At 44.1% G+C, this 18,344-nt stretch overlaps 1 protein-coding gene across 5 annotated transcripts in view; it reads left to right on the top strand.

Moving 5' to 3' along the window:
* The window catches only part of Rabgef1 (RAB guanine nucleotide exchange factor 1), a 51,711-nt gene extending 36,648 nt beyond the window's left edge, over nt 1-15,063 (top strand). For 3 of the 5 annotated variants that reach the window (XM_008839142.3, XM_008839143.3, XM_029566480.1), the window contains exons 4-9: nt 307-476; nt 5,316-5,397; nt 6,604-6,736; nt 8,830-8,921; nt 11,955-12,211; nt 12,991-15,063. In XM_008839142.3, the coding sequence (XP_008837364.1) occupies nt 307-476; nt 5,316-5,397; nt 6,604-6,736; nt 8,830-8,921; nt 11,955-12,211; nt 12,991-13,389 (1,133 nt within the window). In that variant the 3' untranslated portion in view covers nt 13,390-15,063. The remainder of the gene's footprint in view (nt 1-306; nt 477-5,315; nt 5,398-6,603; nt 6,737-8,829; nt 8,922-11,954; nt 12,212-12,990) is intronic. The other 2 variants (XM_008839144.3, XM_017799655.2) reach the window with 1 other exon arrangement.
* The last annotated feature ends 3,281 nt before the right edge of the window (nt 15,064-18,344 follow it).

Below are 18,344 nucleotides of genomic sequence, written 5' to 3'. Positions count from 1 at the left end.
TTATGCAGTGCTAGGGATGGAACCCAGGCTTTGTACATGCTAGGCAAGCCCTCTACCCACTGAGAGACATTCCTAGCACAGTTGAATGTCTTTTAAGATCACATGGTTTTATCTACTTAAACTTCCTACTAGGAAAGTAGATTTTGTTTTCTTCTAGGAAACTTGTCAAACATTGAAATATCACGTGATTTAAATTTGACTTTTAACTTTGAGTAAATGTAATTTTAGTAATCATGTTAGATATGTAGAGTAATTCTATGCATTGGTCTTCTGTGTAATGAAACTTACCGTGTTTAATTTTCCCAGCAGAAATTCAGGAATCCAAAGCTCCTAGTCCCTCCATAAACCGACAAACCAGCATTGAGACCGATCGAGTGACAAAGGAATTCATAGAATTTCTCAAGACCTTCCACAAGATAGGCCAAGAAATCTATAAACAAACGAAGATGTTTTTGGAAGGAATGCATTACAAAAGGGTAGGCTGAGAACAACCACTTGGAAACAGAACTATGGTTTTAGGAAAGGTCTTAGAGATATATAATCTTGTCATTTCATACCTGAGAGAAACAAGGTGCTGTTTACCTAAGGTAAGCCTCTGAGTTAACATCTGACTCCCAGGCTGGTAATTTTCCACTGTAACTCAGTGTGTTTAGTTACCTTTGGAACTTCTGACTGCAGAGTGCGGCAGGTGGCTCACTTGTTACCTTGCAGGAGAATATCCTGCTGTAGTGGACTTTTATATCAGTTGTTAGATCAGTAGCAAGAACTTGAGAGTGTTTCTGTTACTTCTTGTTTTGCTTTTTTATTTGAATTTTCTTTTCTTTTTTTGAGACAAGGTCTCACTATATAGTCCTGGCTGGTTTAGAACTCAGTATGTAAACTAGGCTGGTCTTAAATTTAGAGATCCACCTGCCTTTTCCTCCTCCTCCTCCCACATGTTGAGATTAAAGGCATGCATCACCACACACCTGACTATACCTGAATTTTGTCTTAAGTTTCCCTGTAACTCCAGCTGTCCTGGAACTTCCTATGTAGACCAGACTGGCTTTGATCTTACAGATCCACCTGCCTCTGCCTCCTCTGCTGAGACTAAAGGCCTATGCCTAAATAAATAAATAAATAAATAAATTTAATGCTGTGTGGATTATATTATATAAATAATACTGTGTGAACAAGCAGCTATGTCTTTAAGTATTTGTGAAGAAATAGTGACATTTAAGAGTTCAAGCAAGCTACTACTGAGGTGTGTGTGTTTGTGGTGGGGGGCACATGTGCCGTGGTACATGTGTGGAGGTCTGAGGACAGCTTTCAGAAGTGGGTCTCTTCTTCCTTGTGGGGTCCTGGGAATGGAACTTAAGCATCAGGCTTGGTAGCAGACTACCCACTGGGCCATCTTGCTGGCTTCATAGAGACAATTTCTTTTAAAGATTTTATAATTTTATTAGAATTTTAAAGAAAAAGAAATCCTCAGGGTAGCCGAGCTGTAATCTTGGCAGCTGCCTTGAGGAGAAGGAAGGAAGGAAGGAAGGAAGGAAGGAAGGAAGGAAGGAAGGAAGGAAGGAAGGAGGCCGTGCAGGTTTAGAGCCTGCCTGGGAGGTCAGACACGGGGCTGACTGGCAGCCACATGGCTGGGAGAAGGAAGCTTTAGAGAAAAAGTAAAGAGATGCAAGATGCTAAGGGCAGCCCAAAGCCCTAAAGAAAGCATGTTTAGTAAGAAAGGCATGAAGAAGAAAAAGGGAAGTGGGCAACTCACAGAAGACATGGCTGTAGCTAGGAATTCTGCCCACAGGCAGGATGACAGGCAGGAAAAACTCGCTATCTCATTAATGCACTAGGTATTCTGCCCATGTGTTAGTGTGACCCGCCTTCCTAGGGTGGTCCTATGACCAGATGATTGACCAGTTAAACTTACATAAAATGGAGGCGCTCAGGGTATTACATTACCCACTGGCTCTGGGACATAAGTTAAATCTTTGACTTGTTTTGATTTCGAGGCTCATATTGAGTCCTCAGAACTGTAATTTTCATGGCATTTGGATGCTTCTTGATCTATCTGGTTAGATATTTTAGGAGGCATGGACCCACTGTAAAGGCTAAGAGGAATATTACTAGAGGCCCAGTAAAACTCATTTATACCTGAATTATTGGCATAAAAACAGCAAACCTCTGGGGCTAGAGAGATGGCTCAGCAGTTGGGAATACTGGTTGTTCTTGCAGAAGACATGTGTTCGAATCCCAGCACCCACATGGCAGCTAATAGCTGTCCCTAACTTCAGTCCCAGGGGATCGGACAGCATCTTCTGACTTCCGAGGGCATTGCACGACACAGGTGCAGTTACTGTGTATGCAGGCAATACACACATATACTTAAAAATAATAAAATAAAAGCAAAACAGCAAACCTCACCTAAGGCCATGTATGAGCCATCTTCCTTTAGGAACAGTGGGTCCAGCCCCCTTCTGTTTTTGTAGCATCATTTTAGCTAGGGAGTTAACCTGTCTTCTTCCCATAGACGTCCAATGCATAGAGGTGATTTTCAATCTTAGTGGAGAAGCTTCTGCTGGTCTATGGCTACAAGTTATAAAACCTGTTATTTAAACCTAGCTAGCTTTAAAACACTAATTACATAAACATATTGAAAGGGTTGATTGAGTACACCTTGGAGCAGTTCCTGGGATTGTGAAATCCACTGTGGATTAAGGTGTGTTCTGTATTCAGTTCATATCTGCTCACAAACTTTAACCCTACCTAAATTTTCTTGATATTACTCTAAGGCCTACTCAGCATGAAGTGAATTCGTGTTGCTAAAAGCCGTTCACTGACTACTGATAGTAGCTGATGACCGCGCTTGTTGTATTGCTCAGATTCCCTCCCCACATCTCTGTGGTCTAGACAATGGCATGCTCTTGCCTATTTCGTCTCCCACGGCATTCCTGTTTCTTTCAGTCCTGCTGTGGCCAGGGTTGAGTAACTTTATGGTCCAACTTTAGAAGATTATTTTCAGAACTACATCTTTTCTATTCATTTGATCTTTGTTGGGAAACACTTTCTGCACTTAGGCTTTTTCTTGGGGGGCAGGTGTTTTTGAGACAGGGTCTCCCTGTAGTCCCAGTTGGCCTAGAGTGCTGGGAGCTGGTATTAAAGACATGTGCCACCAGCTAACTTATGCCCAGCTAACTTACGCTTTTTCAAAAAGTCATCTCTGGGAGGGCTGGAATGATGGCTCTTGGAAAAGGTGTTTTTACATACTCAAATGAACAGATTATAGTTTAAAATGTAGCTGTGTCTTCATTCGCTTTCATTTTCCCAGAATAAATAGAAAGGTAAGTGCCCTCCTGTATCTTAAAAGGACTTTACTGTTCTGAAAACCTCTCTGTCCTATTTACTTTTTCTCTTGAGACAAGATCTCATGAACCCAGGGCCTTGGGCATGCTAAGTGAACACTGCCAACTGAGCCACATTCTCAGTGCCCACTTCACTATTCTAAGTCATACATGTAGTTTGCTCATAAGTCACTGTTAGAAAACCAGAAGGAGGACTGGAGACATGGCTCAGTGGTTAAGAGCACTGGCTACTCTTGCTAAGGACCTGGGTTTGGTTCCCAGGAACCACATGCTGGCTTACAACCGTCCATAACTCCAGTTCCAGGGGATCTGACGCCTTCTTCTACCCTCCATGGACATTGCATGACACGGGTGCACTTACACACATACAGGCAATACACTCATACACATAAAGTAAAAATAATAAATACAATGTTAAAAAAAGAAAACTAGAAGTATATATCCAAAGGAAAAAAAAATTCATCAAAATGGGCTTTAATTCTCATAAGGAAAAAAAATTAAATTAGGAAGAGGTAACACAGGACTTTGTTTTAAAATTAGAAGCAGCACATTCTCATTCATAAAGAGAAAAAGATCAACTTCATAGAGAATGCAGAGCAGTGCCTGCCAGATGCTGGAACAGGTGGGCAGAGGAACAAGGAGAGGAAGGTTGGCAGGTACAAGGGATAGGATAAACCTCTGATTTTTTTTTAAAGATTAATTATGTGTTTGTGTGTACATATGTGCATGTGAATGCAGTGTCTGGAAGCCAGAAGAGGGCCACAGATCAAACTGGAGCTGGAGTTATAAGTGATTGTGAGCAGCCAGATATGGATGTGGGGAACAGAACTCAGGTCCTCTGCGAGAGCAGCACATGCTCTGTGCTGGTTAGTTTTTAATCAACTTGACATGAACTAGAGACATTTGGGAAGAGGGAACTTCATTTGAGATATTTCCTCCATGGGGCTGGCTTTGTTCATGTTTGTGAGGTATTTTCGTAATTGCTAATTGATGTTAAGAAGGCCCAGCTCACTGTGGAAAGGAAGGCCAGGGCTTTATAAGAAAGGCAACTGAGAAAGCGAGTAAGAGTGTTCCTCTGTGGTCTCTGCTTCAGTTCTTGCTCCAGGTTCCTACCTTGAGTTCCTTCCCTGACTTCCCTCCATGATGAATTGTCACTTGGACATGTAGGATGCAATAAACTCTTTTTTCCCAAAACTGATTTTGGTCTGAGTGTCATATCACAGCAGTGGAAAGCAAACCAGGACATGCTCTTAATTGCTGAGCCACCTCTCTAGCCCACCTCGGATGTTCTTAAACACAGTAAGAAAACTTTGGTTGGTGACACTTAATGGTATATTTCAAAATAGCTAGTGGAAAGGACTTAGAATAATTGAAATTTATTTTCATGCTGCATGAGCAAGAATATTTTCTTTGGAGGATGGAGAGTTGGCTCAGCAGTTGAGAGCCTTTGCTGTGCTTGTAGAGAACCTGAGTTCAGTTCCCAGTACTCAAGTTGGGCAGCTCACAACTGCCTGTAACTCGAGTCCTTGAGACTCTGATTCCCTCTTCTGGAACTCACAGGCATTGTACTCATGTGTGCGTACCCACACATAGACACACACAGACACATAATCAAAAATAAATCTTTAGTCCAGATGTGGTGAATGCCTTTAATCCCAGCACTGAGGAGGCAGAGGCAGATGAATCTCTGTGAGATTGAGGCCAGTATGGTCTACATAGTGAGTTCCAGGCCATCCAAGGATACATAGTGAGATCCTATCTGAAAAACAACCAAAAATGTGTACATAGAGTTAATTGTAAAGGTCAAAAATCAGTAGGTTTTTCTCCCTTGTAGAATTTTTGTAATTTATGAGTGCTTTTAAAATTAGCTCAGTGCAAGCAGTGGGTTTTGTAAATTTGTTAAAATTTAGTGTTCTCATCATGAACTTTCTTCAGCTGTTCAACAGCCTCTTGGTTGCCTCTTGGTTTCAGGATTTGAGCATTGAGGAGCAGTCAGAATGTACACAGGACTTTTACCAGAATGTGGCTGAAAGAATGCAGACGCGTGGGAAAGGTAATGCCTTGTCAGCCAGCTGCTGGTGGGTAGGGGAGGTGCTGGTCTTCACTCAGGTTAGCAGCTCCTTCCTCTGTTGGCCTGGCTGGTGGCCATGCTGTCCTGCCAGATACTCCCAACACTGGCAGCTGCCTCATGCCTGGCAGTCCCCGTGCATGCCACCGTATGTGTGACCAGGGCATTGGATAGTTTACTGAGTAATGTGTGATCCCTGGATTATGGTAAGGTAAAGCAGATTGAAAGCGCTCAGAAAGCTTTTTTGTGTGAATCCCTATCTTGGAATGTCCATCTTGCTGAGTGGTTGTTTATGGTGATGTAACCACTCTGTTGGGGCAGAAAAAAATTGAGACTCGCTGATTTAGAGCTTTGGGTTTGTAGAGACTCTTCTGTGTCTAGTCTTCTATTGATATACTTAGGATGTATAGCTCACATTCGAGATCTCCACGTGTACCTCAGAAAGATCATTGTGGCTTTATGGAAAACCTCAGGAGAATGGGAATTCTTGCCAGCACTTTAAAGCCTTGGCAATTCCCAAGTGCTTTACCGGTGTAGTAATGGAGAATGACTGATGATGTCTTCCCATTTGGCAGGGCAGGGGCAAACAATTGTTAGGTCCCAAGAAAATAGCTTAATGAAGAAGTGGGAATTCTGTAAAATTGTATTTTTTTCCCCTCTTTGTGACTATCTCAAGTAGCCCAGACCGGCTTTAACTAGCTGTGTAGCTAAGGATGACCTTGAAGTTCTGATCTTCCTACCTCTACCTCCCAAGTGCGTACCACTAGTTTGTATTACCTAATTCATGCAGTGCTGGGGATTGAACTCAGGTCTTTGGGCATGCTGGGCACACACTCTGCCAACTGAGCCATATCCCTATCCCCCAAAATTAATTTTTAAAGGGCTTTTTTTTTTGTCTTGTTGAGACAGGTTCTCTCTGTAGCCCCAGCTTTCCTGGAACTCACTATGTAGACCAGGCTGGCCTTGAACTCACAGAGATTTTCCTGCCTCTGCCTCTCAAGTGCTGGGATTAAAGGCATGCACCACCATGCCCGGCTAAAGGGCATTTTAAAACGTGGCATCTGTAGTTTCTTTAGTGAATGTGTTTAATATATTTTTAGTATTTTTTTTTTCTCTATGGAAATGCTATGAAAACATGGTCTTCATTTAAAATCCTTCTCTTGAACTTTTATACCCATCTGTGTGTTCCAGTGCCTCCAGAAAGAGTCGAGAAGGTAATGGATCAGATTGAAAAGTACATCATGATCCGGCTCTATAAACATGTGTTCTGCCCAGAGACTACTGACGATGAGAAGAAAGATCTTGCCATTCAAAAACGAATCAGGTGGTTTTCTTGTCTGCCTTTTATCTTCTGCCTGTAGTGAAGGAACACGGAGTGGGAAAAAAGCATGTGAGCTTCCATCCTTGGGACAGTGGCAGCTAAGCTCCTTGCCCTGCTTATTGATGAGCTAGCTGGGCTTGTTCTAACCTGCTTGCTCATCTGACTCTGGTCAGCTTTTGATAGGACATGTGTTGGGTATGTGAGATTGTTGCAGCTCTCAGAAATTTCCAAGGACTAGGGGGGTTTGGTTTCTTGTTTCCTTGTGTTGTCTTGTCAGGCAGGAAACTGTAACTGTATCAAGGCGCCATCTTCCCCTGACTGGGTTGCATTATTCAGACATCCTCCAGGTACATCTTTACCAGTCTGAACTGGTACAGATTAATGCCTCAGTCTTAGAGGACCCATGGAGTGAGCCCCCTCCCCCTGCTGCAGCCTAGCAGCAGGGGATGGAGCACAGGAACAGGCACCTGTATTAGTTTCTTTTTTCATTGTTAAGGCAAAATACCTGACAAACAGCTGAAGAGAAGGATTTATTTTGGCAAGGAAGGCAGACTGCAGCAGGAGCATGCAGCTGGGATACCTTACATCTCTGTGGATCAGGAAAAGGTTTTCTCTCTTTCCATCTGTTTTCTGAGATGCGTTTCATGTAGCTGACATTGACCTTGATCTCCTGTTTCATGTAGCTGACATTGACCTTGATCTCCTGATCTTGTTTCCACCTTCCCAGTGCTAGAATGATAGGTGTGGGCCACCATGCCCATATGGCTTTCTCTCCCCGCTCCTTTTATTCAGCTTGAGCCCCCAGCCCAAATATAGGGTGGGTCCCTAGAAAACCCTTCATAGGCACACCTAGAGCTGTGTCTTCTAGGAAATTCTAAATCCAGTCAAGATCAGTGAAGATCAACCATCACAACCCCTAAGTGTGGGAACAGTTCCAAGGCTGCCATTATGAATGTCTGGAGGTCCCTGGGCTGAGGAACTCCAAATGAGGTCTCCTAAGGAACTGGTAATCACATCAGTACATGGTGATGACACTCCATAAGTGAGGAGTTGATATAGGGCAGATGCAAGATAGAGCCCATGGCCAGGACCAGAAGTTAGATGGATGTCACACTGGAGGGATGTGTTGAGAGCATTAACCTGTAGACAACACTGACCAATACCAACTTGAGGAGGAAAGGGTTTATTGTATCTTAGATCTCCCGTGTCACAGTTCATCACTGAGGGAGCCCAAGATAGGAACTCAGGCAGGAACCTGGAAGCAGAAGCTGAGGCATAGGCCATGGAGGAACGCTGCTTACTGGCTTGCTCCTTTGGCCTGTGTTTAACCTGCTTTTTTAAAAAAATTTATTTTTATTTAATGTGTATGGGCGTATTGCTTGCCTGTAGGTAGGTGCACCTGTGTCATGCAACAGGAGGTCAGAAGAGGGTATCGGATCCCCTGGAACTGGAGTTACAGACCATTGTTAGATGCCATGTGGGTGCTGGGACTTGAATCCGGGTCCTCTGCAAGAGCAGTCAGTGCTCTTAACTGCTGAGCCATCTCTCCAGCCCGCCTGCTTTCTTTTACAATATAGAACCACCTGCCCAGGGGTGGTACCACCCACAGTGGGCTGGGCCCTCCCACATCACTCGACAGTCAAGAAGATGCTCCACAGACATAGCCACAGGCCAGTTTAATGGAGGTAATTCCCCAATTGAGGCTCCCTCTACCCAGGTATGTCAAGTTGACAAGTAAAGCTATCCAGCACAGAGACCATTCTGGCCTCTTCAGGGGCTCTCATGTGCCTGGGATGTTGAAGGCAGGGTGTAAGAGGACAGAACCATCTGTGGACAGTGAGTGACAGATCATATCTCCAGAGGTGTGTGCTTGACTTTTGTGGCAGACTCTCTTTTCAGCCAGGAGACTGCCCTCTGTCCTCTGCTGCGACAGGTGCAAAAGCCATGAGCTTCTGATACAGGCAGGGATCGTGTACCGGAATTTGGGGTTGCCTAGTAAGTCAGTCGTGTTTATTTTCCCGTAATTGAAGGGAATGCCAGGATTAAAGTCTACCGTCTGTTCTTGAACCTCTTCCTGACCACCCTTTTCTCTGCAGGGCTCTGCACTGGGTGACACCTCAGATGCTCTGTGTCCCTGTCAATGAGGAAATCCCAGAAGTGTCTGACATGGTCGTTAAAGCGATCACAGGTCAGTAGGCAAGAGCTTCACATCTGCATGCTAATGTGCTGCTTCCACAGAAAGTGCTCAGGTCTCCTAAAGCACCACTTCCAGATGCACCAGGATGGGGTAGAGTTGGGAAGTGCTTACTGTGAGAATTTGATGCATTCAGAACAGTGGGTAAACCCCTCTGCAGTGCTTCAGTGATCAAGGTCTCTTGTTTTTTACCTGAGAGCCTTTTGAGGGCTTAACATTTTTTTTAAAAATTATTTATTTATTTATTTGTTTGTTTTTTATTTGGGGGAGGTGGTATGCTATGGCATATGTGTAGAGGTCAGAAGACAGCTTGGGAGAGTTGGTTCTCTCCTTCTATCCTGTGAACCTTGGAGATGGAATTCAGCTTGTCAGGCCTGGTGGTAAGTGTCTTTACATGCAGAGCCATCTCTCTAAGCCCACAGTCTCATTTCTTGATCATTGAACTAAATCAGGGTCAAATACAGCTAAAGTGATGATAATGATGACTGACAACTACTATTTCTTCTTCATCTTCATCATCATACAGTCTTGGTCTGAGCGCCAGGCTAGCTTTTAACTTGTTACATATCTTAGTGGTCTTTTTTTTAAAATATTTTTTTTAGCTTAAAAAAATTTTTTTTATTTAATGTGTATGAGTGTTATGCCTGCATGTATGTAAGTGCACCTGTGCTATACAATGCCCATGGAGGCCAGAAGAGGGCTAGGGTCAGATCTCCTGGAATTGGAGTTACTGGTGGTTGTTAGCCGCTATATGGGTGTTGGGATTTGAACCGGGTCTTCTGCAAGAGTAGCCAGTCCTCTTAACCACTGAGCCATCTCTCCAGCCCCCCAGCTGGTCTTAAACTCCTGATTCTTTTATCTCAGCATCCCAAGTGCTAGTATTACAGGCAGGTACTACTACACCCAGCTATCTAGAGAGTCCTAATAAAAAGCTCACAATAGGGATGGAAATATAGCTCAGTGGTAGAGTGTTTGCCTTGCACTTGTAAGGCCCTGAGTTTAATTTCCAGCAAAAAAAGGGGCAGACTTTTTCATGTTTAGAATATTCTGTCTCCCACACACTTCTAGATTATGGTGAGGTTGTGGGTAGCCAACCTCAGAGAACAGTAAAACCCTGGTGTGCTCACTTCTGCCTACCTAATGTGAAACTGATGTCTGCCACACTGAGTATCTGTTGTCTGTTAAGCTGCCTCCACCTTCCCTCCTGCCCTTGCTGTCACAGGGCTTAAAGTGTACACTGAAGTCAAAGCCAGGGCCAGTCTGCTCTTTGTGGTCTCCTTGACCAAGAGCACACACTTACCAGAGCCTACAGTAAAGGGCACTGAAGTGGTTTTTCTCTGAGAGAAATTAAATGTTATTTGGAAGTAATTATACCCCTGCTTTATTCTTTCTGCTCGTAAGCATCTTGTGAGGGCCATAAACATTCTGTGGATCTTCATGGGTAGACATACACGGCCACAAGTCCTGTCCCAGCCACTGCAGCCCTGGGCATATGCTGGATGTCAGTGGTGTGTGAACCAAGATGCTTGGTGTCACTTTATTTTCCTTTTCACTGACACGTTTTAAAAAATATTTGGCGCAAGACTTTAATCCCAGCACTCGGGAAGCAGAGGCAGGAGGATCTCTGAGTTCAAGGCCAGCCTGGTCTACATAGTGAGTTCCAGGTCAGCTGGGGCTACAGGGAGACCCTGTCTCAAAAAGACCAAAAAATATTTTTTTTTATTTATTATTTTTATTTTATGTGTATGCATGTATGTAAGTGCACTCATGTCGTGCAAAGCCTGTGGAGGTCAGAAGAGGGCGTTGAATTCCCTTGGAACTGGAGTTATGGACTGTTGTTAGCCACCATGTGGATCCTGGAAATCGAACCCAGGTCCTCTGCAAGAGCAGTCAGTGATTTTAACTGCTGAGCCAACTCCAGCCCCCTCACTGACATATTTTGATTGTACATGTGGATTTGGTATGAGATTTGCTCAAGTGATGTCAGTGTGTCCCTCATCAGATCAGGAAATCTGAATTCCTCTTATTTACTGGTGTTGGGAATCTATGAACTTCTGTAGATCTCCATGTGGGCTAGGGTGTTCTGAGTATGACCGTCTCTGTGTGCTGCCTCAGCATTTCCTCTGTGCTTTGGAACCTTTATCCAGCCTGCCTCCCCACTGGCCACTCCCACCCTACTCATCACCATTCTCCATTCAGGTCCACCCTTCTGGCTTCAATGTCTTGAGAGACAGCTTGTTAGTAGCCACCTTTTTGAAACTCACTACTCACACTAAGACTTTCTTTTCTTAGTTTAAAGATATATTATAGGGTACTGATGATGATGTGGTCAGTTGATAGATGGCTTGCCTAAATTCATGATGCCCTGGGTTCAGTTCCAGAACTGTTAGGCAAGCCACATAAACTGGGTAATCCCAGCACTCGGGAGGTGGAGCCAGGTAGATCTGCAGTTAAAGGTCATCCTTGGTTATATAGGGTGTTTGGTGCCAACCTGGACTACGTGAGACCCTATCACAAAAGCAAAACTAACAAACAAAAATAGTAAAAACACTTCTTTTAAAGCCTTGTTGTCCTCCTCTGTGGGGCTTGGAGGTGCTCTGTCATGAGCTTCATGAGTAGACTCATGGGAGCACCATGGGTTAGATTATACCCCATTCCTTGCTCTCTGCATGAGCTTGGATAGTGATATGCCTCTGACTCCTGCTCTTGTGTAGAATAGACAAGTGGTCTGAGGGTGTGCTGGCCCATACTATGTGTTCTGTGGATAGGAACTTGTTTTCATTGCTTCAGTTTAAGTTTCTTGTACTCTGAGTTAACTGCTGGTGAGGGATTAGTAAAACCTAAGGGATAAAAAGTAATTATCCTGTTGCTACTTTTTTTTTTTTTTTTTTCTGAGAAGAGGTATTACTGTGTAGTTCTGCTCAGTGTCCTGGGCTTAGCTGTCCAGGTGAGCACCACCTCATCAGGCTCATTGCTGCCTGTGTGTGGTGACAGCCACATGGTGGAACTGTCCCCTCTGCTTCACAGACATCATTGAGATGGACTCGAAACGTGTGCCCCGAGACAAGCTGGCCTGCATCACTAGGTGCAGCAAGCACATCTTCAATGCCATCAAGATCACCAAGAATGAGCCAGCCTCGGCTGATGACTTCCTGCCCACCCTCATCTACATTGTCCTGAAGGGCAACCCCCCTCGCCTACAGTCCAACATCCAGTATATCACCCGCTTCTGCAACCCCAGCCGGCTGATGACCGGTGAGGACGGCTACTACTTCACCAACCTGGTAAGATTTGACTCCTGAAGGTTGGGTCCCTGAAGCCAGGAGTGGGTCAGGGACCATGACAGCTGAGAGCTGCTGGCCAGACTGTCCACATACTGCCTCCCTGCACTTCACCAGAAGTGTGTTATTCTGCAAATAGGATCATCTCTTTGAGGGGAATTCAGACCTGAGGGGAGTGTCCCATCCAGCTCCTGTTACCTGGGATGAGGAAGAACCAGTTGATTCCAGGGCTCCTGACTTAGGCCAGTGGAGATAGGAGTGAAGACAGCATAGCATTGCCACTGACAGGACTAGGGAATGTTGGGAAAGCAAAGTTCATTGGATGAGGTTTGAACAAATGGAGCTCAAGGTGAGTTCAAGATGGGTGACACAGACCTGTGGGTGCTCACAGTGGGTGACAGCTGGGAGAGATGATGAGGAGTACAGAACGGGGAACAGAGGGCAGTGTGCAGAGGAGCAAGGAAGTAATGGAGCTCTGAAGCCACTGGACCAAAGAAATCCAAGAACAAAGGGAGAATCAAGTGTCAAGAAAACTAGGTGTACTAGCACGAGACTGAGGCAGGAGGATTGAAGTTTAAGGCCAGACTGGGCTACATAGTAAGACTTCTTTAAAAAAACAAACAAAACTTCAAAAATTCTGGGTATGTAGCTCCTGTTGGATCTTTTGCATGCACTCATGAGGCCCTGGGTTCAAGTCCCAGTACTCCTGGGAAGTGGATTTAAACTGAACTTTTGTAGCCTTTCCTCCCCAACTATCTAATGACATTCTCTTGCCTCCACAGTGCTGTGCTGTGGCTTTCATTGAGAAATTAGATGCTCAGTCTTTAAATTTAAGTCAGGAGGATTTTGATCGCTACATGTCCGGCCAGACGTCCCCCAGGAAGCAGGAGTCTGAAAGTTGGTCCCCCGAGGCCTGCTTAGGCGTGAAGCAGATGTATAAGAACTTGGACCTCCTGTCTCAGTTGAATGAACGACAGGAAAGGATCATGAACGAAGCTAAGAAACTTGAGAAAGACCTAATAGACTGGACGGATGGAATTGCGAAGGAAGTTCAAGACATTGTTGAGAAATACCCACTTGAGATTAAGCCCCTAAACCAGCCATTAGCAGCCATTGACTCTGAAAATGTTGAGAATGACAAGCTCCCTCCTCCACTGCAGCCTCAGGTGTATGCAGGGTGATGGCCACTACCACGTGATGGCGTTGCCTGGCTCTGGCTTTGCTCGTGGTCTTATTTATTTGAGCCTTAGTCCCTGGGAACTCTGCCATACTCCACTGACTGGGCCTGAAATATGAATTAACTGCTTATAAATGCCAGAGTATTTTTAAGGTACAGTTTTTAGGGATTGTTTTGTTTGTTTTATTTTGTTTTGTTTTTCCTAGCAGGGGAAGTCCAGAGAATAATAATGTACTATTTATTTGAGTTGATAAAATGAGTTTGTGTGAATTTTGTCTCAATCTTTAATATTCTCCCTGATTTTCTTATGGACTTCTCTGTGGTAGTCACTGTAGTTGGTTTTGGGTAAATACTGTTTTTTAAAGGATAAAACAAATGCTACAAAGTCTATGTTAAAATGAACTCAATGTTTCTACACTCCCAGTTTGAAATAATTTTGTAATTGTAAAGATAGAAGATATGTTAATAAGTAAATATGTAAAATTGTAAATATGTAAAAAAAAAAGGGGGGGGTGGTATCTGCCATGCATGGCATTTCATGTATTGATATTTTTTAGGTTAAAATGAAATATATAAAATATTTCCCTTTAGCACCATTTTATTTGGTTTGCCCCACTAAAAAGAATCTGAAAGTATTTATGCATATTCCTCTTAAAAATCTGGACTGTACCATTAACAGTATATTAGCACAATTTCCCTAACTTTGAGGTCCTGTGAGGTACAAGTTATGAAGTTGTGGCACCATTGAGTCTCACAATAACTTTTAGGTCACATAAAATTGCTATTTAGGGGACCTTGAGACATGGCTCAGTTGGTAAAGTGCTTTCAGTGCAAGCATGAGGACCTGAGTTCCACATCCAGCACTCAGATGAAAAGCCAGGCATGTAATCCCAGCACTGAGGAGGCAGAGTCAGGCAGATCTCTAGGGCTCACTGACTCACCTACTCATTGAGTTCCAGGTCTCAGTGGGAGACCCTATGTCAAAGCAGACAAAACCAACCAGCTAGCCAGCCAGCCAACCAACCAACCAACCAACCAACCAAGATGACTGGCTCCTGAGGAATGATCCCAAGATTGACCTCTGGCCTCCACGTGCGCAGCCACACAAAGTTGTTCAGTACAGCATCTTTTCACCCTGTTCATCCAACCACCCTTTCCCATACCTGTGCTCCACTATACTCAGTTCATTCAACAAGTCTTTACTAAGGTGTTTGATGTGAAGGGGCCGACAGTGGGTTTTGGATGGAAGTTGCAATGAATGAATGAGGCTCCTGGGAGTTGACAGAGAACCCCTGAAAGCTGTGAAGTGAGGGGGTACCTCAAAGCCTCCACAGTGTCCTTTTAACTTTATGGACAGGCAACTGAGTCAACATGTTAAATAAACCTCCTTCAGAATTTCAACCTCAGAACTTAAATTTGTGGTCTTAAAATTTTGTTATTGAATGGAGACTTCTCTGTACATTGTGGGATATTTAATAGTGCCCCTCTTCTCTGTACCTCTGTAAAAAATTGTCTCCACCTGTGGTGATACATACTTGTAATCCCAGTATTCAGGAGGTGGAGGCAGGAGGATCAGGAGTTCAAGGTCATCCTTGGCTACATAATGAGTCTAAGGCTAGCCTGGGCTACCTGAGGTCATGTTTCAAAAAAATATTGTCTTTAGACATTGCCAAATGTCTCCTGGGGGACAAAAATCAGCCTTGTTAAGAACTGGTCTCATGTATACAAGGGAGTTATCTTCCTGATTGTTAATATGCCATAACCAAAGAATACTGTATTGCTTATATAGTGTAATGTTACTTGAGGCCTCCCTCAGTGAGGCCCCACAGCCATGCAGTGTGGAACCTTCTCTAGCCTGATTATACTATTGACGGATGATTCTTCTCCAGTGAGGGAATGTCTACGTGATTCTCAGCATCCTTGTGAAATTAGGGATTCCTCAGAACACCATTTTTGAACAGTGTCATAGCAATCAAGCAGCTGGTAGTTCTCTTGCTTTCCCAACTGGTATTCCCAGATATATCTGGTATTCCCAGATATATACTACAAGTTTGTAGTATAGTAATTTTGGAATAAAACTAGGGCAAGTACAAAACTTTTTTTTTTAAAGTTGGTTGTTTTTTTTTTGTTTGTTTGTTTTTTTTTTTGTCTTTTTGAGACAGGGTCTCCCTATAGCCCCAGCTGACCTGAACTCACTATGTAGACCAGGCTGGCCTTGAACTTACAAAGATCCTCCTGCCTCTGCCTCCCAAGTGCTGGTACTAAAGGCCTGCGCCACCACGCCCAGCCTAAAAAAGATTTATTTTAAAAATGCATGCACAGGGGCATGTGCACATTTAGTGCAGTGCCCACAGAGGCCAGAGGAGGGCAGTCAGGTCTTCTGGAACTGGAGTCACAGATGGCTGTTAGCCTCCATGTGAATCCTGGGAACTGAACTTAGGTCCTCTGTAAGATTAGAAAGTGTTCTTAACCACCGAGCCATTTCTCTAGCCCAGAATCTAAAACCTTTTAGTGTAAGTTGGTATGAGCAGCTGAGTCCGCTGTCCCCAGACTCACAGAAGGTAATGTGTTACAGTCAGATGTCAGTGAGGGATTTGGGGAGATGCTCAGTAGGTAAAGTGCTAGGTTTGCAAGCATGAGGATCTGAGTTCTGAGTTCAACCCCCAGACCCCACATAAAAAGCCTGGTGTTGTCAGGCATGGTGGTGCATGCCTTTAATCCCAGCTCTTGGGAGGCAGAGGCAGGTGGATCTCTGCGAGTTCAAGGTCAGCCTGGTCTATATAGTGAGTGCCAGGCCAACTGGGGCTACAGGGAGACCCTGTCTCAAGAAGACCCCCCACCCCTCCCAAAAAACCGAAAAAAAAAAAGGCTTGGTGTGGAGTAACACAGTGCTGGGGAGGTGGAGACAGGAGGATCCCTGGGGCTTGCTAGCCAGCCTAGCCAACTTTAGGTAAGTTCCAGGTTCAGTGAGAGGTGCTATCTCAAAAAACAAAGTAGATGGCAACTGCTCTGGAGGAACTATATCCAGTGATGATCTCTAGCTTACATACATACATACATACACACACAGAGTCATAATCGGCTCTCACAATAACTTGGGCCCAGGTGATTTCAATAGCAAACTTTATCTTCTCTATACTTTCTAGGTGCTATCTAGGTCCACATAGTCTTAATTTTCCTGGAAACATTCACTTCTTTTACTTGTACATTGTTAAATAAAATGTGTATATTAAAGCTGGAGTTGTCATGGCACAGGCTTGTAATCCCAACACTTGGGAGGCTGGAGGCAGACGAATCAAGACCTCAAGGTTAGTTCAATCCCCAGCACTGCATTAAGCAAAAAAAAAATCAAAAGAATTCAGGGTCAGTTTGAGTCCCAGCACTGTCCAGACCATAGGAAAATAATTCAAAGTCCTTGGTTACCTTAGGACTTCATAGCCAGCCTGGGCTACATAAGACTTTGTCTCAAAAAAAAAAAAAAAAAACAACCCAGAATAAAACATGTGTTATCAGCTTCCCATAAAAACAGACCTCTGTGTTTTTTACAGGTTGTTGAGGTAGGTTTTTGAATGAATTCTTGTGGATTTGTCACGCTGGTCACATTCCTGAGATAATGCTCAACCACAGTTTGAGGCTTATAATTTTCTTAAGTCAGCTTCAAGGCTATGTCCAGAGATTGTTAAGAAGGAAGTGTATTTATGTACTGTAAATGTGATCTGAATCAATCAACTGTTGGGAACAGTGTCCTCATCAATAAAGTTTCATGATCCATCCTTCCAAATGGATTGATTTTTGGCTCCTTATTAGAGAGGAATACACATTATGACTAATATTTTTGTTGCTGGTGATAAAGGTTGGGAGGTTTCGGTTTTTCCTGCTTGCTCAGCTTCCTCAACATGGCAGACCCCTTGAGTGTGGATGTGGAGTTCGGAGGCAGTGCTGAGCTCTTATTTGAGGGAATCAAAAAACATCAAGTCACTTTGCCTGAGCAGAAAGGGCCCTGGAATATCCGGAACCTCTTTGTCTGGATCAAGAATTTGCTAAAAGAGCTGCCAGAGCTGTTCACCCTGGGAGACAGTGTGTGGTCGGGAATTCTGGTGCTGATTAATGATGCTGATTGGGAACTTCTGACAGTGCCCTTCCTGCCAAGAGGTGCCAGAAAAATCTGGCCTGGGATGTGGTCAGCCCTCCTTCACAGTAGGAGTTGGGCAGGCAGTCATCTTGTACCTAAGCCACCCAGCAATACCCTCCATCTCTGGTACAAGGGGGCCCTCAAGATGCTCTTCTTGGTGAAAGTCTCAACATGTTGCCCAGGATGGCTGAAACTCAGGCACGTCCATCTTGCGCCACAAAGTCACTGTTTTATTTGACTGGCTTAATCACAGAATCACACTTTGCATTAGCTGACTTATGGCAGGTGTGGTATGGTGGTTCCTGCCTGTGATCCTAGCACTTGAGAGGCTGAGGCAGGAGGAAAATCAAAAGTTCAAGGCCAACCTTGGCTACATAGGGGTTTAAGGCTAGACTGGGCTATGTGAGACCCTTTCAATTAATTAATTAAAGGTTGGGAGGTTTCAACCACAGCAGATTGAGGCTTTGTATCAGTTTTTATGTTGCTGTGACAGAGTGCCCAATACAACTTATATGAGGAAGGGTTTATTTTGGATCCTAGTTTCAAATGGTCCCAGTCTATCTTGGTGGGAATGTGTGGTAAGGCTCCTCAGTCCTCACGGTGGTGAGAATGTGTGGTGCTGGGAGACCAGTAAGCAGCAGCCAAATGCTAAAGACAGACCTATAATCTTCAAAGTCTCAATTCTGATTCGTTTCCACTAGCAAGGATCCACAACCTCTCAAAACAGTACCATCAGCCAGGGAACAAGTGTTACACACCTCAGCCTGTTGGGCCGTTTAATATTCAGACCACCGCAGACTTCTCTCCAGAGTTTCCAGGTTCTTGTT

Source organism: Nannospalax galili, unplaced genomic scaffold (assembly GCF_000622305.1).
Source record: "Nannospalax galili isolate Female #2095 unplaced genomic scaffold, S.galili_v1.0 scaffold899, whole genome shotgun sequence".
Lineage (NCBI taxonomy): Eukaryota > Metazoa > Chordata > Mammalia > Rodentia > Spalacidae > Nannospalax > Nannospalax galili.
The sequence above is the reverse complement of the archived record's forward strand: the minus strand, read 5'-3'. Positions and strand labels throughout refer to the sequence as shown.